At 37.8% G+C, this 22,741-nt stretch overlaps 2 protein-coding genes across 3 annotated transcripts; one reads left to right on the top strand and one right to left on the bottom strand.

Moving 5' to 3' along the window:
* LOC119554534 (dual specificity protein kinase splA) lies at positions 1-20,911 on the top strand. 2 transcript variants are annotated; one of them, XM_037865486.1, is made up of 4 exons: positions 1-584; positions 19,945-20,223; positions 20,328-20,733; positions 20,799-20,911. In XM_037865486.1, the coding sequence occupies exons 1-4, from the start codon at positions 567-569 to the stop codon at positions 20,825-20,827; spliced, it is 732 nt and encodes a 243-aa protein (XP_037721414.1). In that variant the 5' UTR covers positions 1-566; the 3' UTR covers positions 20,828-20,911. The 2 variants fall into 2 exon arrangements, with proteins under 2 accessions (XP_037721414.1, XP_037721415.1); XM_037865487.1 differs by lacking the exon at positions 1-584 and adding an exon at positions 18,422-18,815.
* LOC119554533 (nuclear migration protein nudC) lies at positions 10,754-22,504 on the bottom strand. The gene is made up of 5 exons (XM_037865484.1): positions 22,311-22,504; positions 21,950-22,233; positions 21,503-21,692; positions 11,004-11,401; positions 10,754-10,932 (listed from the first exon to the last, which is right to left on the bottom strand). Exons 1-5 carry the CDS (start codon positions 22,383-22,385, stop codon positions 10,881-10,883), a joined length of 999 nt encoding a protein of 332 aa, XP_037721412.1. The 5' UTR covers positions 22,386-22,504; the 3' UTR covers positions 10,754-10,880.
* Between the last annotated feature and the right edge of the window lie 237 nt (positions 22,505-22,741).

Here is a 22,741-nt window from a genome sequence, read left to right on the forward strand (position 1 = left end):
CAGTTAGTCTCAGCACAGCCGCAACGGAGTGTGCACGCGCCTTCAGAGCTAGAGTTAAAATTAAAGTTAACGTCCACGTTAAGGAAAACTGAGCCACATTTGCCAACCAACAACCGCCAAAAGCTTCGAATCCAAATCCCAACTAGTTTGCAGTGAATGCAAAAATTAATCTTTTCCAAATTCGATACAAAAGTTGTGGCGGCGAACGGAAAAAGCGACTCTCACAAAAAAACAAGTTGAAAATTGTCAGTTCAAAATTGTTGAAAGTGATCGATAACGATAACGAAAATCGATATAATACAAAAATCCTGTTAAGCGGAAATTAAACTTTTGAGATCATCGAAATAAACTACACATTAGTATCGAAATAATCCAGAAAACCAATAAACTGAAATCGATATAATCGAAAAAACCCAAAGTGACACTGATAACCTTCAAACTAAATATAAACCCAACGTAGCCCAAGTGAAGACAACCGAAAACGACACAAAAAACCCAAAAATAAAACCAATTGAATTTCGATAAGATCATCTCTCCCACTCACACTTTCGTTAGCCTGGTCAAAAATGGATGCGCCCAAGCAGGTAAATGACAAATTTATCCCACCAAAAAAATGTTTCTGCGCTTGTTGTTATTTTCATTTGTTGTTGCAACTTTAACAAGTTAACTAGGCTAAGAGAAGGCAGCAGCAGAAAAACAACAACAAAATGTGCGTGACAAGTTGGCGGCCCGTCTTTTGTACCGCCAAAAAGTGCCACGCCCCTTGGCCCATTAATGCAAGGCGGCACACTACGGCAATGGCTTGAAAATACGAAAACGTGTTTACAATTTGTTTTTCTCTGTATTTGTCTCCTTTTTTTATTTCAGTTTTTGTTTTTTCCCCCTTGTCCAACTTTGGCAATTGCAAATTTTTCCCAACCGCATCATTCATCATAATTCGCGACACACCATATATTTTATTTTCTTTAAGTAGTGCATTGATCAATAAGCAAATTGCATATTTTTTGTGGCTTATTTGTCGCGGATTTTTTTGAAATGGCTTAAGAAAATATTGATCTGTAAGTGCAGTATTGCCAAATCGCTAAAGTTCAGCTTAACATTTTTGGTGGGATTAATAATTATGGCCAAATTGAGGGATTGATTCGAAAAAAATGTCAGATTATGATGGTATTTTTTTCGCTTGTTCTTAATTTATTAGCAATTTAATTATTAGACTAATTTTGAAATCAGGTTATAAGTACACTAAAACATAAAAGTGGATTTAAAAAAATATTTAATGTTGAGAATTACAAAAAATTTGAAATGAAATATAGTTAATATTACATGAGGTTTATTTATTTTAGCCATATAAACTAATTCCTTTTTACAGACTTATATTTAAATTGTAATGTAAGCTCTTTCTAAAACTAACATTTACTTAAATAAAAAAAATATTATACTTTTAAATACTGAATTTTATAAAATTGTACATTTTCCTAAAAAAAAACTTCTTTATTAATACTTATTAATAATTATTAGAAAGAAGAAATCTTATTAGGAACTATAAAAGGAGCAAAAAACCTTTTTTTACAGGTCTTTCAATTGATTTTTCTGTATTCTTAAGCAAACATAAGTCCTTATAAAGTTGTATCTACTTAACACCCCATATAATTAAATCAGAAACCAACCTTAAACTAAGCCCCTAGATTCTGTTCTTTGTATATCGGTTTTTCCAATTACTTCTGAGTTGGCAATTTAAAACTGGGCCCTGCTAAATTTTATTGCACTTTGTTCAGCCGAAAAACGTGCCTAAGAATTAAAACACAGATACAAACCCATACGGGTGCACAAGAAACTGCAAATTGCATTCGGTTATTAAAATTGTTAAGGAGAAGCAATTTTTCGGCGGCTTTCAATGCAAACTTTAATTGCATTCAATTTTGCTTCGCTGGTGTTTGTGTTTGATAACCTTGTGCAGAATTCTCGAACAAGAAAAAAACGCACAAGAAAAGCCAAAGTAAATGTTAAAAGTTGGCCAATTTTTGCTCAGCCATGCAATTTTGTTTAATTTCCGAGTTAATAACAAATTCTATTAAAAGCCAATGCGGAGGTTGTTTTTTTACCACGACGGAAGCTATATAAAATTTACGTCCAAACTTCAGGGGACACGTGTCACCAGAGTAGAGCGAAATACTCGACTCAATCAAGTCGATCGCATTCCCAGACAGTTCTCCCTTCACTTTGTCGAATTTGCCACTTCAGATTTGACAATATCATATACTATATACACGACAAAAAAAAAGAGCAGCACCCACGTTAAAATCCAGCCAAAAGAATGGGGAAGCAACCGAAGCATCCAATTTGGTAGCACATGAAGCACAACAAAAAGTCTTTATAATTTATTATTGTGTAAGAGATACACAAATAAACATTTTGGAGAGTCTCCTTTTTTGTGTGTGGGGCTGATCTTTAAATCGGATAATGACTGAAACCAAAGCGGATTTGGAATTTGCCATCCAAATCCGATTCTCTTCTGGCATTTTCACTTTCGAAAAAATGAATTAAGCAGCTGGCAGCTGGAGATTATTTAATTTTAGGGGCATCTTAAAAACAAACATAGATCACAAAGGAAGGAAGTGGTTGAAAATGTTGGAATTATATCAGATCTTAGAACATGAGAAATGATCTTGAGCTTGGGAAGTAGTTCAGGTAATGCCAATTGATCTTATCTAAATTTCATATAAGTAAAGTCAATGTTAAACAAATATAAAGGTTTAAAAAAACGATTTGATAATGACATTAAACATTATTAACAGGAACTTCAAGGAATTTTTTGGTATTATTAAAACTAACTATTCTATATTATGTTACGCTTGTTAAAATATTTATTATTTTAATGTCTATAAATTTATTTGTGAGCCACAAAATAGGCGCATCTAAAACAATAATTAACCATGAATAAACCATAAATTTTTATATATTTTAGGCGCCTATAATTATAATTCAATTGATGACATAAATCAGTTTTGTCTTTTATAGTAACGTATTAAATATATTCAAGGTCTTTATTTTTATGATAAGCTGTTTAAATATTTTTTTAGATGGTTTAACACGTTTTAAGCTACCAATAAGAATGTATTTAAGGCGAATGTGTGGTATGTCTAAGATGCTTAAATACTTTTCAAATTCAAATTCCCATCAATCTATCTATTCAGTTCTCGAACACAAGGCCTCCAGTGTCAACTGCCACACGCGAAATCCGTTAATTGCCCACCTTCATTATCCCATGCAAATCTCTGGCGCAAGGTGTCCGCTTAAAGAATGAAATCCGGCCAAGAATGTATTCCCAATGGGGCGGTTGAATGATGGGTTGGCGGGGGAAATGGCCATAGATATGTGCATATTTATGGGGGTTCGATTAAAAATGCCTCCACGTGCCATCGATGAGTGGCTTTCAGAGCTCCTTAATTAATGCGCGAAATGTGTTAACCAATTAATAATAGAAATTAAGATTTTTGCTTTCAAGGAAAGGCTAAGACGAAGCCGACAAAATTAAAATTAATTAGAAGTTTATTGTGTTCAGAGGAGATATCGATTTCTGTTTCTGTTTTTTTTCCCACTTTTCTTATTTATAATTTTTAAAGGCAGACCAGGCCAGCCAATTTGGCACCCAAACATGACTCAAAATTAGTCGGTGAGTTCCCCTTTGATCAGATTCCAGCGATCTTGGGGATCAGCAAAAAGGTTTGCGCCTCAAACACCCGAGATCGTGAGATGATTTGACCTGACCCAGGCCTGGGATCGAAACGGGCCCGATTTATTAACATTAGAATTTCCAATGAGTGCTCCGCATCGCATGCTCATCGCACCTCGTCGGCTTGTGCAACCACCCCACACCCACACCCACTCCTCGAACTCCTCCCCCAACCCCAAGAAATCCGGCAAAGTTCAGAGCATGCAATTCTCAGACTTGACTTCTTGCCACTAAAATAGAAACAGTTTTCGTAAGACGTTTTGGCCATGTGAATGCCGCCGGCGAACAACAGGCAATTTGGCGAGGTGTAACGACGGTGGCTACACTGCGGAAAAAAGAGTTAGGCACTCATTTTCATAAAATTGGATATACAAAATGCTTTGTATTTGAAGCGTGAGAAACACTGTTTCAGGATTTAATGACAGATTTAAGAGCCTTAAATTGAGGTTAGCAAAATCATGTACAATTTATTTTTTATCTCCTCTTAATTTTGCCTAACATTTAAAGATAGTTATTTATAAGGATAGTTATATTGTTATGTCTCTTTACCAATGAAGTTCATAATAGTTTTGCCTTTTAATAATTGTTTATTAACAAAAATAAGATTTGTAATTATTTTTAATAATAAGCAGAGTTAGAAAAGATACAAGGATAAAGTTGAAGTCATCTTTTAATAGCTAGCTTTTTAGGGTTTTGAAGTTTTATGCCTTTTTAACAAAAAATGTATCACCCATAAAATCATGCACTTAAAGAATTATTTATAAAAAAAAAGTTTAGCCTTAAAAACCTTTAAAAATTTGTTGCAACAAAATACAACAATTTACCATAAATCTAAAATAATGGTTTTTAAAATATAATAGACAAAAACTTAAAAATCGTTTTAATTATTAATCAATATTCACTAAAGTATTAAAAAAAAAGTTTAGTCTTAAATACTTTTCAAAACTTGTTGCAACAGAATACAACAATTTACCATAAATCTAATATATATATATATATATATAAACATTTAAAAATCTTTTTAATTATTAATCAATATTGATGAAGATAAAATGTGATAAATCTTTTTAATTATTAATCAATATTGATGAAGATAAAATGTGATATGTTAAAACCGTATTGCATTAAATCTTTTGAGTTTTTCAGTTTATATAATACAGAAGAATGTTTTTAAAAACTTTTAAGAAAGAATTTGTAATAAACTTGCATTTCTCTCAGTGCATAAGCCGCAAAAAAGCGGAGATTACACGTTTTTTTGTTTTAGTTGGCCCGCACTTGAGGTTGAGTTATTACACGGGTTTGTGTCTCCATCTCACCAGCTTCCTCCCGCCGCTACCCTGCCACCCCCCACCCTTCGCACCCCAGTTGTTGTTGCTTTTGCTGTTGTCTCTTTATGTGTGTCGCCGTCGTCACACTCACACTCGCAAGCACAACTACACACCACATGTGTGTGTGGCTACCTGCCTCCCTCGCTCATTTGTTTGCTTTTCTGTTATGAAACGAAATTGTGTCAAGGTCGAATTTGCATGAACACGCTAAGCGGCTGCGATGGGCGCTCGCAGGGGGCGGTGGGTGTTAGGGGGAGGGGCCGCCCCGATCAGCTGTTCTGCGAGAGAGCTTCGCAAATAGTAGATATTTGGCTTTACATTTGTGGGTTCCAAATGATGGAAAAGCAGTGATGGAAAGTATTTCAAGTGCTTTTTACATGAAAATGAAATACAAATAATAAGCTAAAACTTAAATATACATACTGATTTATTTTCCTATCAAACCGAACATTTTTTGTAATAATTTAATGCTTTCTCAACTCTAACAGGACTGTGTTTTTTCTATAATATCTATATATCTAGTTATATTTTTTAGCAGCTACCACTCCCATCTCTATAACCAATCTGTTTCAAAGTTGTTAAAGTAAATAGAAATTTACGGTGAAAACAAAATAAATATTTACAACGCCCTGGAATCTAAACAAAGAGGATGTCTGGGGTTAAGTATTCCCCATGTTTACACCCCCTTGAGTTTGGACTCTGGTCCACCGCCTCGCGGGGCATTTCCCATGTCAACTTTAATGGCAGTTTTTTGTTTGCCTTTTTTTCTCAGCCTTTATTTAACTTTTGTTTTATATTTAACTTGCCAGATGTGTGAATAATTATGCAAGTGCACACAGCCGCCTTTTCGCCCTTTTCGATATTATGTTAATTGATGGGGACAGAAAAGCTTGTTCATTAATGAAACTTAAATGATCATAAAAAGCCAACGATTTGATGTAAGATTTAAATTAAAATGTGTTAAAGCAATCCACAACATTTTAAAAAGAAACAATTTACAAACGCAAGCCATTAAGTAATTAGTGTTGGTTAAAGTAATGATAAACAAAAACTTAAATTCGACTTTATGCTTATAAAAGTACTTTTGGTAAATCTTGAAGTGCCTCTCAAATAAAAAAATAGGCAAGGCATAAAAGAATTCAGATTAACAATCTTTTAATTATTTTTAAATGAGCTGGCAAATAACAAGAGAGGTCTTTTCACAAGAAATTATGCAATTAAGACGCTAGCTGCTCAGAAATGACTTATGCAATCTGTCAGCCCGAGTATGCTGGACAAGAACTTCCTCTATTCAAAGTTTAATCGAGTGAAATCATTCCCTAATTGTCCGTTTGTTGCATAAATAAGCATTAAACCCATTCACGATTATAATCCCCTCACTCAGATGCATCATCATCACTCTGATTGCTCTTCTGCCTTTCACACAACATTCTCGGGTGATGAACACAGCATAAAGAACAGCAATCCATAAAATGTCTAACAAATGATATTGTTGTGTTATTAATAACTCTGGTTATATGGCTATAGTCCCCCTTTCTTAATCTTTTCAAAGTGAATGATTGTCGACCACCCACGATGTCCACTGGATAAACATTGGTTTTCGTCTTGTTTATCAACTGATGTATAGATACAAAGTAAACAAGTGAGAGGTCGAGGTCATTCCTAATAAATTTTATATTAAATGTAAAATCAAATCATTTTATTTTGTTCCAAATCACTTCAATTGAATGAAATCATTCCATTTTATTTAAAAGCATTGTTGTGTTATTAATAACTTCGATTCTATGGGTATATACCATCATTACACCCCCTTCCTCAGCCTTTTTTAAATGACTGATTGTCGACCACCCACGATGTCCACTGGATAAACATTGTTTTTCTGTTTGTTTATCAGTTAATGTATAAATACAAAACAAACAAGTAAGAGGTCGGAGTTAAACTTAGTCATGAAAATATTCTAAAATAATTTTTAGGGAGTTGAGTGTGTCATTAATCCAAAAGAGGATGCAAAAAATTAATTATATCTATTTTGGTCAGCTAATGGCCATAGAACATTTTCACATATGAGTAGCTTAATCCCTAAGCTTACGAAAACAAATTTTCCCACTTAATACCCACAGACAGAATCGACAATAAATTTGTCGTCGCCCGCACTCTAAATACCTTAAAATTAGTCATAATTCAGACAAAAGATAAAGCCGAAAACAAAGCGTTAAGATCATGAAAGAAATACGAAAAATAATTCGCCAAAAATGGCCAATTAATAGATCGCTATCAAAGCGGTGAACGGTGAAACAGCTGCTGTATACCGCTGGCTGACAAAATGATTTGGGCCAAGACTCAAGCAGTTGGTTGGCAACAAGAAATACTGAATCAGTTAAGAAAATGTGGGGTATAAAGCTGGGAAAATACGCGGATATGGAATTAATAAAGCGAAAATTAATGTAAAAACTGAGTAAAATATATATTTTTAAGAACTATTTGGTATCCCGTTGGTTTGAACCAGGATTATTTCTCCAACACGTACAGCAGTTACATTAACAAGGTACAAGCTGTTATATGTACATATATATAGTAAAATCGTAAATTAGCATCCACCAAAAAACCAAGCTAATAGCATCGATAAATCGCTCAGCACCCCGATATGCAAATGCAGCAGCCAGGCAAACAAATTGTGCGATAACCAAAGCTAATTGGAAATTCCTGCAGGCAATGGCGGGCCAAAAAGTGAAGGCAAAAATAAAAATAAATATGTAGGTAAAGTACAACTGCAGCATGAGTGAGGTCCGGGAACCCAGCCGGATATATATTTATTTATATATTGACATGCAAAGCTTAGAACCCTTGAACGATCGGCTGACGAAATGGCCGACGTAATGGCCATAAGCCAGAGACATTAATCTCCGGCCGCCAACGCGACTGTCTGCACATCTCAATGGTCGGCCAAGACATTGCCAGGCCCACTGCCAAGCGGTGGTTTCAGCACTCGAACACTCCATGGTTCATTGGCGTCGGGTGACAAGCCCACCAGCGTCTCGGGTTATGTAGATCTGCAGTCTGGTTCGGGCCTCCAGCACAGAAACAGCGGGGAATTCCCTGCTCCCATGTGAAAAACTTGAACCCTCTCGCAAAAATGCATGCAAAATACATATATTACTACCTATAAAGCATAAAACTTGAGCTATTGATGGATGACTCAGTTAGGGAAATCCGCTCATTGATTACTAATTTATGCTTGCTGGTTTTTACTAAACAAAGGGGTCTTAATTAAACGCACAATTTCCGTTGATTTGCTTTAATGAACCGCATTCTTTAGTGCATTTTACGCTTCCTGGGACATTTAAATAGAGTTATGAGTGCCTGTAATAATTGATCTATAAAGAAACTAAAACTTTCTCAATGAAATATTTAAAATTACTTTAAAAGCCTTGTTACAAATTGTCATTTGGCTTTTTGGTAATTAGCCATTGAAGCTGTCTGAAGGTTGAAGGGTTAATAAATTGGTAGATTTTTAAGCTTCGAGCAGTGATGGCCACTGCGACTGCACTTCATGCTTGACCTTCAAAGGGCTACAGCTTAGTCTTTTGTATTTTTTTTTGCCTAGCAACGAAAAACTTTCCAGGGGGTCAACATTTCAAAGCGAGTTCGTTGCCTAAGTCTTTTGTCTGAGCCAGAGTCTAGACGAATTCATGAGGCGTGACCGGCATGACGCTGCCTTTACAATAGACCCATCAGCCCTGATCCCACACCCTTTCTCCCCAGCAACTCCAGATGCTATAGTTAATGGGCGAAAACCAGACTCCACCAACGGCTAAAGGCTAAAAATAACAAATGTGCCGCAATTACCAGCATAAAAAATAAGTTTGGGAACAAAAAATAGACTGGCCCACGCGACCGTCAAGCGTTTGAGAACGCCCCAAAGGAATAATTTGGTGCCATAAGTAAATGTACAAACACATATATGTATTAGTTCAGATGTGGGAAACACTCGAAATTACCAAAAATTTGCGGCTGTCGAAACAAATAATAATAAAAAATCCCAACAGAACCGAACAGAACAGTAGAACTCTGGCGGCAGGCACCCGGATTCATTATTTATGGCTCCCCATTGTTGTTGATTTGCTTTTTTCATACATTTAATATTTATTGATTTCTCTGCTGGACAGCGCTTGGCCAGCCAAGACGCATTCGTCACGTGCGTCATTTAACAGTTCAATTGATTTGAATAAAAGTTGCTATTTATAGAGCCTGACTGCGGCCTGGAATATTATAATAATGGGTCGCCTAGGGCATGTCCAAACTAAATTTCCCCTTTGATCGCTTGATTAGTGAGTAGTGGGTGACTCACATTCTGGATGCAGAAAATGTTGGCGAATTATCTAACCACATTTGGCTTTTGGGGGCTTTCTCTTTCCCCTTGTACGTTTTTTTTTCAACCGGTTGGTTTGCCTTCTAATTGGCAGGCAGAAATCGAAGCGGATATATGAACTGAAAGCATTTTGTACTTTCCAATTTATAACAAACAAAATTCCACATTTTAAGTTCAAACCAAAAATCCGGTTCTGCTTTTGATGTTTGGTTCTTGCCAAACAATTTGTTACAATTTATTTTTGGCCATTAGCGGACACTCGACCCCCACAATGCGAATTTTGGCAAACTGTTCCCACTGACAGTAATTTATGAGTTTAATTGGTAATTAATTAAGTGAGGCATATGATCGCATGACACAGTGCCACCCACACGGACGATGATTAGTGGGGATTACGCGCACAACTATCCCAAAGCCATCTCCTTTGGCCTCCACCCCATTGCGATGGGGCACCATTCATTAATTGGGCTCCGCTGGCATTGTTCGACTGCTTCTTTTTCTACGGCTTGTTGAACACGGCTCGAGAAACGTATTATCTAATTAATGACCTACGAGAATTAACAACTAAGCGGGGCGTATCAAATGTCTCTACTTCCCCCTAGGTTTTCAAAAGCTAGAGATGGTATGGAATATACAGTAGCTAACTCACTCCACTGTTTATATAGTACTGAATCAAACTTGGCAAACAAAATGTATCTAATTTCACTGATTTAAAATAATCTATTTCGATTTTATTATCATCCTGCGTGTCACGCTTTCATCTCGAACATAAAAATCACGGCGCGTGGCTAATGAAATACGCAAAACAAAAGCTTAAAAGGCAAAACAACCAATTAGTTGCCAAATTAGTCGTAGCCATTAAAAAATTGCTTAGCACTTTACAAATTATACAAAGGCTATATCTTAACATATCGACATCTAAACTATTTATTAAGACAGACACACTAAATTTATGATCGGCTTAGGGAAACGACTTCGAGATTTATCAGATCATTGACCCAGAGAACTACTGAGAAGTTCTCATCTGAATTTGGGTGTGGACGTGTGCCCAGAGCCCAGAACCGTTAAAGATAAGTAAAGAAATTCCTTCAGATCCAATAAATAAATTCAATTTAAATTCATTTTAAGAGGTAGCTATAAAACGGGCGAAATTACCGCCATCATTTGCAGAAGATCAAGCTGGTTTTTGTCCAGCCTCCTACTCGAATGATCGATTTTTTGTTTGGTTTTGCTGTTTGGCTTTCACTTAACTAATTGGTATTTGCATATTGAAACATTTTAAAATGCGTGGTTTTTCGTTTAAGATGTACGTTATACAAATTATTTGTAATTTGCTTGCACTAGTTTATTGTGTGATTGGAAAGATGAAGAAGAATTCACATTTCAAATGCGAAAGAGTGAGAAGAAGTGCGAAAGCGAAAGTTATACAGATAGGGCTGAGAATGTTGGACTAATTGAATTTGCACTTGGAGAAGTCCATCTCAGGATGCTGCTGCTTGAATCTGTAAAGGAAGAAATATAACATTAATAAGTTGTATATTGGATAATCTATTCCTAATATTCTAACACGTACTTCTCGAGAATGTCCTGCTTTTTGCGATCCTCACTGGTGGGCAGACCCATCTCCTTCTGCCGCTGGTCGTACATCATCTTCTCCACCATGCTGCGCGTCTCCCCGTCCAGATCAGATAGCTTCGACGACTCTGGATTGATCTTGCGCGTAGATATCTCCGGATCGGTTGTGACCAGGCGGCTCCACCAGTTCATCTTGTTGATCTTATCCAGGGTGATCATCACGGTTTTGCTGTCTTGCAAGACCCACACGGACTCCTCCTGCTTCACCTCGGCGCACAGCTCGCCATCGATGATGGGCTCTTGACCTTTGATGCCCACCTTCAGGGTCTTCTTTCCAATGCTGACCACCAGATCACGGGCGCGCAGAGCGAATGACACGTTGAAGGGAATCTTGAGCTGCAGAGATAAAAATTTTTGATATATTAGATTGATTTTGCTAATTGAAGTTCTTGATAATTCAAAAAATAATATTTAAGAACCGTGGTATACAAAGAATATGGTTTGAAAACCATATATGTATCTCTCGATTTCCCCCAGTGTAATGCAAAAGCCATTCTGTTAATGACAATCAAACTAGAGTAGAGTGGATTGGATTATTCAGGGGTTCTTCATGTAATCAAGCTTGGAGTGGCAGGTCTTGTGATTAATGATCGGATGTGTGTGTAGATCTACGGAGATTCTTTAGCCAGACTTTGCTTTGGTCATTGCACAACCTTGGCGGGCTAATAACGATCTCTATAAATAACCAACTGCAGGGGCACGTCTCTGCATCGAACAATCCAACAATCCAACTATCATATCACAGCTGCCAGATCTCTGCCCTTCACCAGATCAACGGATCGAGTCTTCCTTTGTTCAAGGACCCAATGTAGAACGGGAATTTAGTTCAGCTGCCAGTTCAGGGACGTACAGCGGTTCTTCAGGTCCGGTTAAGGGAGTTAGCTTCGATTCTTCAGCCTCGCAGCGATGAGCTCTAAAGAATGTCGCTCAACAGGTTGCAGCAGCAGCTACACGCAAAAATGTACTGATATATTTAAGAGATTGATTTCGAATTTGGGTTGTAAAAATTTAATACAATCGAAACAAGATTACTGAGGTACAGAGAAATTTAGGCTTTATTAAAAATTATAGATTTATTAAATACTGATTCCAAAATAGTACCCAATTTCTTTCTGTGCAAAGAAGTGAAGCAACCTGCGCATGGATTTATGTGGCTGCTTGGCCAAGTTCACAGCAATTACACTGGCGTCTAGAATTATGTGCCACGGCTGGCCATTAATTATAAATCGCACGGATACATGCATACATTAACACCTTTCCCATTAGCTCGCAGCATAATTAAGGCCCAGAGTTATTAGACAACTGGCTGTGCAATCAATTAGCGAATCGCATGTGGCAGAAACAATGAGGGGTAAGGTGGTAAGCCTTTAATTTAAATCTCACGACACCGCATCCAACTGAACCAAGGACGCTTTCGTTCGGCTCACGATAGTTTATAGACTATCTAGTGGTATAGTATGTATCCACAGTGTTCGTGTGGGTAGTCAGCCAAGGTAGTAACACTTGGAGTTCTTCTGCCCGGAGCACGCGGCCCGTGTCAACAGAAGCTCACAGATCGCAGCTCATGTGGGTGGCATCTTCATCAGCAACGATCGGTGGTGAAAAAAAATGTGTCAAAAGCTGAAACTGAAGCGGATGTCAATTGGAAACATTGAATTCTACGCGGATGTAAGGCTGAAACAAAAATAGCCTCAAAGAGTCGGAATAAGAAAAAATATCTGGGGAACGTGGGCAATGCGAGAAAATAAACGCTTGGCAACAGAAAATATTCACTTTAAAGGCTTGCAGTAATTTATCTCAAGAAATAAGAAAAGAATTCTTGCACAGAGCCAATTATTCTGCAGAAAAACTAATCAAATACAATGCTTTTTGTTGGAGTATGACCATCTAATTTGTTTTCCTTTCACTTAGAAACATAAAACGATGTAGGAGACTAAAAAAGGCACAGTTTTACAGAATAGTTTGGAATTAATAAAAAGGCTTAAGGGCAAAAATAATAAATATAAACTTATTCAACCTAAAAATGGAAGGCGAATTTATTAAGAGACTCACAATCTAATAAATGCCCAAATGTAAATGTAAGACTTTGTTTTGGAACCTAGAATTGGCTTTAAATTAATTAAGTAAACATAAGCTTTCTCAAGGGACCCGAAGAATTGAAAACAAAACCCATTCTGCATTGCTGAAGGTTATGCAAATAGCAAGTCAAAGAACACTATGCTCGAAAACTAGGAAATTTACACAAATCACAAGTCAGCAGAGTCGCAGACTCACCTGAGCATGTGGGATTGATACCCATGCAAATGCTGAGGTTTGAGGAAAAACAATAGACTCTGGGCAAAATATGAGGTATGAAAATGAAGTCGAGATGTGCCACCAAAAAAAAAGTAAACACAAAGCTCAAGAGTCACCGACAGTCAAAGTCAGAGTTCGCTTGCGAGTTCAGAAAAGCATAAAAGGTGTCGTTCGTGAATGAATTAATGAATAATAACAAATATTGATGACTGCGACGACGGCAGAAATAAAAAAGGAAAAAATAAAAATAGGAAAAAATCACGAGACTTGGCACACTTATCCGAGTGAGAGCGGAATCGCAGACGAATCGTCTGACAGTGGGCGATTTTATGCAAATCGATCTGGCCAATCCTAATGTTAATGTTAATTCCCGGCCTGGCTGCACGTTAAATCGCCAACCAGTTAATCGATCATTCAAATCCACAGAGTTTTGAACCAATTCGCCCCGCTTCTCTCTCTGCAAAGTGAAAGACATCTTTGTCTGCTGCCGTTTTAAGCAGTTATTTGTTGCTATTTCATCTGCAGCCGCCTCTGATTAATTCTATCAAACTTGAACAGCATTTCATTTTCTTTAAATATCTAGCCGCGAATAATTTATGCTAAAAGATGCGATTCGGTGCCAGGCACCACCAAAAAAATTGAATAGGAAAAAAAGAACGGTCGCAACAACAAATGTGGCGTAGAAACAACAAACCAAACCATCCATTTAAACAAAATAAAAACCGAACAAAAAAAATCTAGCTTTTGTTGATAGAGTCGAGAGGTTTAGAAGTGTGTATCTGCCGAGTGTTTTGTATTCGATAATGTTATCACACAAAACAGCTGAGTCCTCCTAGGAAACTTAAATGGGGGTACAGTGATTAGACTAAAACATTAAAACTTCCTTCAAATTAAAATAAAGAAAATAAGTTCCAAAATCTTTTTTGCATTCGAAAAGTACCAATTACCTATCCTAAATAAACTGTAATACAAATTTTCAATTAACAATTTCTAAATGAACCTTTATCCAAGTGTTTATCTTTACGAGTGCCCACTGCCAGCTCATTAAAAGCGGCTTAAACTTGACTTATTTGTGGCCAGAAGTGGAGTGGACCCCTAAACATCTCAAGACAGAGGTAGATGGAATCGAAATCGAGCGTGGCAAATTCTTATTCTTTTATTCCTTTCCCTTTAGAATTGTTTTGCGTTTAAATCTGAAACTAGTTCCTATTGGGAACGGCGCTCCACTCCACTCTACTCCGATCCAATGCCTTCCCCCCGAAAAAAAAACCCGGCGTACAATGAGCTCTCAAGTGGGTACAATAGAATCCGTATTGACATTTGCATGGTAAATGAGATTTGAGAGATCGATCTGGTAGCCATTTGTTTGCGCCATAAGCGGATTACAAATCAAATGATACTGAAAACTCTATCCGGTTAACCTAATAAATTTCGGGGTATATCCCATATAATGAACTCTATACGAACTTAATTCTGGTGAGAAAGATCTTTTTGATATCATATTAGAACTGAAACTGTCGTCTTAAGTGGTTTTCCCATAAATTAAAATCACAAAAAAGTAGAGAAGCTTCGAGAACAGTAGTATAATGGAAATCAGTCTTATAGAAGACATTCGATATCTTTGGAAACGTAAGAATGTTTTTAAAGTCTCGCTAATTGGGGATGTTTATGAACTATGTTTTAAGTAGTTCCTTTAATGATTAATGGTTTGAGAAACTGTAAAAGCTTTTTGCTTATAAATTGCTTTGTAAAATATTTGCATATTTCATACATAAGATAACATAATTTATTTGGTCACCATGCCAATAAATTACCAAAATCGAATTTTAATTAGTAAAACTTCTAGGAAAACCAGTCAATGGAAGATCTAGGATAAATGATTATTTAAAATCTGGAATAAATTAAGAGAAAAGTTATTTCTAATACTACATATTTGACATGATCTCAAAAATTAATTCCCCACCAGGAACCCAAAAACGGACCTTAAAAGCGGTTAATTTACTCAAAGGCTTTGCCAGGTTGTATTCATTGTTCACACTATGTTTGGGCTTCCATTCCACAAATTTTGAGCCACAACAATATGGACTTTAGCTTGATTTATAGGGGAAACCCATTAAGAAGTTTTATAAGCTAAACAGGTGTGAAACGGACAAATAAAATATCAGTTTCGTTTATATAACCCGCAATTAGATGTTGGCGAAATCGGCAATATAAATTCAATTGTATATAGAACCTATACTCTTATGTGATGAGATGTTAGTAAGACATTTATTTAGTATTTCCGCTTGCCTGGCAAATGAGTCAAGTTTTTAAGATTTTTGCAAGGAATTCGGCGTTAAGTTAAGATTGTGTTTATTGAATACATATATCACCCGAGGGCAAAATACTCAAAACGTTTTCTATACGAAAATTAAGCTTTAATAGCGACAATCAGAGAAATACTGGCCGCAGGCACCACACAAATAAGCGTGGCAAACGTCAACGGATCTATCCATCTATAGCTCTAAGGGATTTCCCCGTTTACCACGAAAAAGCTATCATTTCTCACAGATATTTTTGTTTCTTTCTTTGCTAATCCCCAATTGTTGTCACCCAAAATGGAACAGAAATCGCTGGGCAACGTAAGATCCGTCCGTTTGTCATTGGGGATCGGCGTCACTGGAAACTATTTTGCATTCTTAATTGTATGCATAAAATCGAGAAGATCGTCGTTTGTTTGTCTTCGGTTATATATGGTGATATTGGCGATGAGGTGAGGTGAATGTTGTTGATTCTATTGGGGGAATGTCTCGGAATGGTTCGGCCCGAGATCTATAGCAAGTGTTTGGCTCCCATTTGCCGTCAACCCATCTCTTTAAGTGGCGACGTCCCTCAATCTTCGCCTTTTCAAGTGATCTCAAAACACCGCCTGATTCTCTTTCGATTTATATATACAATTCTTTTTTTTTTTGGTTGCTAATGCGATTCGCGTTCGGCTGAGTCCATTGCCACTGCTCTGGTAACTGGCCGTGTCAGGTAATCTTTGTCAACTCTCCGCTGATTAAATCGACCAGAGTCGGCCAGCACTTCACCCATACCATCAAGAATATCCCATAAAAAACTGTTGGAACTGGCGGCAGGCCACTCACTTGTCTCACTTAAAAGGTGATAACAAGATGCTCGACAGCAAACGAAGCAACAAAACTGATGGCCGAAAAAAAAACATTAGAAACATTTGTTGCCTTTTGCTACCGAGAATGATAGATGGAACTCTGCGTATTAACCCAAAGTAAACAAATTTGTAATAGAAATGTTGGGTTTCTTTGGCAATTTATTGTGTGCTCAACCAATTCCCACAGGGCGTTATATGTCTAATGGCATAATAATATGAGATCAGTGCTGGATTAGACAGAAAGACAACTAGCCGAAACCAATAACAATCGTTGGGGATTTTTGGCAATTTGTTTAACTAATTCCGCCAAGAGAAACGCAAACATTTTTTGGGTTATTCAAAACTATAATTTATTAATGGAAATTCAAAGTAATTTGTTTTCTAATGACTCATGGTTTTTTAATGAGTCAATAGGCTGAAAAGACTTTCCGAATGTTCTTAATATTCAGAGACACTAAACATGTTTAGCATAATGTGATTTTAAAATCACTGTAAAGGAAAACTTGATTAGGCATTAGCTGAAAGATTGTACATCCAACCCTAAGATCATTTTTAACTTTTTTTTTCAATATTCGATGTTGTTGATATAAAGCTTTTGTTTGGATCATTGACGTTAAATGCTTTCTTAGAATTCCAAATTTTCCAAATATAGACTTTGGGACATTTAAATAATGGCCATATTATTTATAAGACCATAAACCGTTGATTTAATAACGAAACACGTATTAATCAAACATTAATGGGCTCTTAAAACGATGATACAGCAAAGGGGCGTGGCCTAACTGTAGGGTGGCCAAGGTTTGCCCTTAATTAAGTTAACATTATATAAGAATTAGGTTTTCCCACCAATCAAACTTCAATTTCTGGGCCGCTGAAACGGATCTAGAAAACGCCCACACGCCAAAAACGATCAAGGGCCCTTCACTGAAGATTGGGAGAATTAGAAATACCCAGCACAGAAAAACCGAATTGCAGCTTAATGAGCAAAAGGTCGGGAAGCTACAAAAAAAGAATGGGTAAAAGAAAGTAGGTAAATCAGTCGATGGGCTGATCAAGTCAAGACGAGCAGTCCAAACATCAAAGCCGGCAAAAAACCTATCAAACATCATCGAAACTGAAGAATGGAGGCAAAAAGTTGCCGATTGTTAAAAGCTGTATAAATATTCCCACAGTGGGTGCTGTGTAAAAATAATTTTAACCACCAAAAAGAAAGAACTCACGTCTATTTATTGCAATGTTTTACACTCTCTATTACGAAAGCCAATTAATGTGAAATTATGAACATAATCGACCTTTTAAAAGACCAGTCATCCTACAAATTGAATCTTTAAATATACGTTTCATACGATCATATTCGTATTTCAACGTATTTTTAGTTAAATTACTTAAATATTATTAAAAACTGTTTTTTTGCAATCATAAGTAATTACTTAAAACAATATATATAATTTTATTATATCAAATAAATGATTTCATATAATTACGAAAATTAAAATTGTTTCAAGATTCCCAAATCAAAAAATGTAATTAAATTTATTTACATTTAAATACATTTTAAGAATTAACCATTAAATAATCTTCAAGAAAAGTGATAGCTATATCAATCAGAATATGTTATTTCGCTTTTTTTTAATCCCATGTTAAAAATGTAAAAGCTTTCCCTAATTAGCGAGAGACTACTGTTGCAGTGGCAACAAACGAGAACCGTCGAAATGTTATGACATGCAAAATCCGGCAAGAAAGCCAGCAACAACAAACACTTACACTCGAAAAGGTTTGCGCATCGCCCCGTTGACGTCGACAGAGCCAGCGGCAGCGACGTCGCGCCTCTGCCCAGGTGGGCAGAGCCCAGGTGAGCAGAGATCTTACCTGTGAGCCCGCATTAGCCACTAAGCTCGCTTCAGTTCGATTCTTGAGGCCGTTTAGATCGGTTCTGTTTGGCGATACGCGCACTGAAGAATTCTTCGCTACGAGAAGAAGACGTGAGAAGACGGAGTTGAAGGAGAATTCCGAATACCGTCACTGAGATACGAGGAGAATTGCGAAAAGAATCGTTTCGGTTTCCCCAAACAGCAGCCTGATCAGCTGAGTGTTTCGCGAGCCGCATTCAAATAAATTATATACCATATACCCATCGTAAAAAGAAACCCTAATTAAAGAGACTGACAACCGGAGCGAGACTCTGCTTAAAAATACCCCAGATTGTGATACTAATTACCTTAAATTGTGTGTGTGATAAATTACTGTGGTAATTACAAACAAATCCTGAGAACAAAACAAACAGAAAATTGCAAATTAACAAATGTAAGTAAAGTAACAACGCCAGACGACACATTAAGTAAACCAAAAATAACGCTGTGTGAAGAAAAAACGAATCGAAAACTGGCCAATCAAGTTGAATTAATAAAGAGTGATAAGACTTCCGCATGCCTAAATAATATTTACAATAAATAAAACGCAAGAAGCGGCACGAACAAATTTATTAACTTCTGTGCTGTGTAAAACAAACGCACAAAACACACATAAAAAAGTCATCGGACAAGACAGGCAAACAAAAGACTGAAGGCAGGAACTTGAATTGCAACTTTTGTGCTATAGCCACATTTAATAGTATTCTTATATTTATTGGGAGGACAATTGAGTGCCACAATTACGTCAAAGGCACACAAACGGCGAAGCCATTTAAAGAGAAAGGCCCGAGATATAAAAGCTTGCCCACAGATACAAAAAAAAAAAACTGTCGACTAGCCGAATTAATATTAAATACAAATCAGGCTTTTAGCCAACCAAGACCAGAGACCATAAATATCAAACAAGTTGCCAACCAATGCAAAACAAAGACAAGCCGAAACACAACTCGAAAGTTCAGGTTTTGTATATTGGTTTCGGATTTGGATTTCTTCTGACGCTAGCACCATCGAGTGACAGGAAAAAGGGGAACACAGATCGGGGGCCAGGGAAGACATAAATGTGTAGATATTGTAGAGCAGAGCGGATGTTTCAGATCGTGACACGATCACAGGCTTAGGAGCAAAAATAAACTGTTTTTCCTATGGGGTAGATCTGCTGGTCATAAAAGAAACATAAAAAGGCTTTTAAAAGTTTGAAATGGGCAGGATGTACTGAAATAATGCCAGTCTGTTCTCATAGGTTCTGCATTCTTACCCAAACTTCTATTGATACGACTATGGCATCTATATGTACATTTTTCGAATCTAATATTTATAAAGCTATAGATTCAGATGGAATGTATAAGGTTTCAAGTAATCTTGGTTTTAAACTCCAACGACCTTATCTTGTTTTATAAATCTTACCCTAAAAGTAGCTTATAAAATTGGGAACTTCTATTATTCCGATATATGCACATATTTTTAATATTCTATGACAACTGGTAAAAATAAAGTCTAACCAACACTATTTCCACCCCTTACAGATGCAGGACTATTGGCACATTCCACGCGCCTCGCTGGCCTCATCCTCGAGCTCGGCCATCAGTTCGGCCAGCTCCTCGAAGTCCTCGAACAAATCGCACTCGAATCCGCCCACCCTCAACCAGCGCAGTTCGCCCAGCAACAGTAGCAATATTAACAATAATAATAATAACAATACAAGTGCTGCTGTTACGGCGGCGGCAGCGGCGGCGGTACTGGCGGCCGCCAAGCGGGGATCGAGGAGTTCGCAGGGCTCCAGCGACAGTAACAACAGCACACGGGTGAGTAAGCCGAGCCCACGCAGGCTCCGGTTCTGGAGAGCCGCAACCACCTCGAGCAGAGTGACTCAACAAACATTCTCCTCTTTCCATTCGAATTCATATAGAGCGCTGCTTCCGGCTCACTGCTGCTGACGGCAGCGAATCTGGAACGCTTCGCCGAGATCCACAAGAAGCAGGAGCGCCACAACAAGATGCTGATGCCCAGCAATCCCTCGTCGTCCAACTACAATGCCAACCTGACGCTGGCCAGCGGCAAGGATGCGGTGATCGCCATCGAGGGTCAGCAGCCGGACGAGGTGGATCCCAATTTGCAGTATGTGAAAACCAAAGACCTGGACACCGTGTCCATCGCCAGCTCCATGCACTTCACGATGGTCAACGGCGAGGGTGGTCCGCCCAAGAAGCCGAAGCGAGGTCTCTGCGATCGGGGACGCCAGGTCACCGTGTTGATAGTGAGCATGAGCACCATCTTTATGCTGCTCATTATGGGAATGGTCTATGCGCTGGAGAGTAAGTTCTTCGAAATAGCCAGCTCATCCAACTGGGTTTTAATAATCGTTTTCTTTCCCTTACAGTGCGCGCCCGCGACATGCCCAAGAGCTAGGACTCGATTTCTCTGCCTAGCCAATTAGTTTATTATTTATTGTATTGTCTTTGTCCCCATCATTATTATTATTATTATTATTAATATTGTTATCGTGTCGTCTTGGCGCTAGTTGTGTAAGCTATTTATTTAACGATTGTTTGGATGGAGAGTCGAGTCAGTCGAAGCTGGGAAATTTAATTAGTATTAAGCGCGCTATGCTATGGAGACAGAGAAACATACAAGGAACTAGATCTGGAGCGGATCGGATAGTCGCCGCCTGGTATCGGATAATGCTGTACTTTCTGGTTAGCAATTAAGTTATTTATCCCTGTGATATGTTTAATAAAGTGAATTTTGTAATTGTACACGAAGTGTTGGTGAGTCACACCTGACGGAAGGTTAATGACCTGGGTTTCGGGGGTTTTTTAGCTATGACCGCAGCCTAGCAACCAGAAATTATTGTACTAAAGCATGGAAAACCAAGTGATTTGGTGAGGAAGGAGGAAAGGCAATCAAGATTTTCTCATTGGGGCGAATTTTGTTAATGAAAATTGATTGAATTGACTGATGAAAGAATTAAGATATGAATTAGTTGAGATTCGAAGTCTACCATCTACTCTATAACCATGACAACACCTCACTGGGTCAGCATGGGAGAAAAAGGGGATAAGGGCCACCCCTGGCCGGACTTACCTCCACCTCCTGCAGTGTTTGTGTCCAGGTGTACTTGTCCAAGGTGCAACCATTGCCTAAATTCGGCATCAGCTTGCCCAGCTCAGCCTTTTCGGAATCATCGTCCACTTTCTCGATGGGCTTGGAGATGTCATCGGGACTCGAAACAGCCGGCTCTCCGCCAGAGCCATCCAGCAGCTGCTGGCGTTTTCTGGAAGGGATTAAGGGGTATCAATAGGTGTGTGAAAGGTAAAATGTAACTTATTTACTAAAACTACGTGTTTCAAACTTCGTAAAAGACCTATAGTATAGTTATATGATACAATACTGAACTTAAATCGTATGCAAAGTGAAAAAAGAAAGGTCGGATAGGCTATCTGGATTATTATGGGTTATATCACTATTTTTGACAGTTGTAGTTAGTCACGCCGATGTTTTAGTAAATACTCCCTTCACCATCCCACATACTTGACTTCCTCCTCCTTGATAATGGCCGCGGCCTCCTCATCGGTGATATCACATATTTTGTTGTCGTCGATCTCCTTTTTGCGGGCCTCCCTTTCGGCCCGCTCCTTTTCGTCCTTCAGCCGCTGGGAGGCCTCGCGGGCCTTGAGCTTCTCGTTGTGGGCACTGATCGCCAACTCGGACTCCTTGGTGAAGACATCAAGCAGGAGTTTCTCCCACTCGGCCTGCTTGGCCCCGGTGAAGAAGTCAGTCTTGCGGCGCAGAAAACTGGCCAAGGTGCCCAAAAACTATATGAATAATACACAATAAACGATGATTAAACAAAACCGAAACAAAGATGAGGCGCTCTTTGTTATTGTTTTACCTCGGGCACGCCGCCACGGTGCTTTTCGGCCACGGCCAGCAGGATATTGTCGAACTGTCCTTCCTCGGCAGACATTTTAGAGAGTATTTGTACTGATGGCAAATGAAATTCGTTTGTTTTCTGGACGCTTCGATTGGATTTTTTTATCTGAAGTTTTGCTGACGACCCGGCACATGTACCAAACAGTATTACCTTGTTGCCTAAAAATACCAACTTACTGGAGAAAATATACCAAACAATTGATTTCAGCTTATGACAGTAAGCAATGCTCACTGAGCTTAGTAAATAGTACAAAATAAGTTGTAATGATCATATATTGGAAACTATTAAGCTAACAAATATTATTAAAGTTCTTATTAATTTCCATCTTATCTTGTCCTGATCATAAATATCTCATCAAAACATATTTATTATTTAAAAATACCAGGTAA

Source organism: Drosophila subpulchrella, chromosome 3L, assembly GCF_014743375.2.
Source record: "Drosophila subpulchrella strain 33 F10 #4 breed RU33 chromosome 3L, RU_Dsub_v1.1 Primary Assembly, whole genome shotgun sequence".
NCBI lineage: Eukaryota > Metazoa > Arthropoda > Insecta > Diptera > Drosophilidae > Drosophila > Drosophila subpulchrella.

Excerpts from the sequence above, each read along its gene's own strand:
- LOC119554533 (XM_037865484.1), bottom strand. The coding sequence starts at position 22,385 with ATGTCTGCCGAGGAAGGACAGTTCGACAATATCCTGCTGGCCGTGGCC. Across the intron at positions 21,693-21,949 it reads ATCAAGGAGGAGGAAGTCAA|AAAACGCCAGCAGCTGCTGG; the intron begins GTATGTGGGATG and ends AATCCCTTCCAG. Across the intron at positions 11,402-21,502 it reads AAACACTGCAGGAGGTGGAG|CTCAAGATTCCCTTCAACGT; the intron begins GTAAGTCCGGCC and ends TTATCTCTGCAG.
- LOC119554534 (XM_037865486.1), top strand. Across the intron at positions 20,224-20,327 it reads ACAGTAACAACAGCACACGG|AGCGCTGCTTCCGGCTCACT; the intron begins GTGAGTAAGCCG and ends GAATTCATATAG. Across the intron at positions 20,734-20,798 it reads AATGGTCTATGCGCTGGAGA|TGCGCGCCCGCGACATGCCC; the intron begins GTAAGTTCTTCG and ends TTTCCCTTACAG.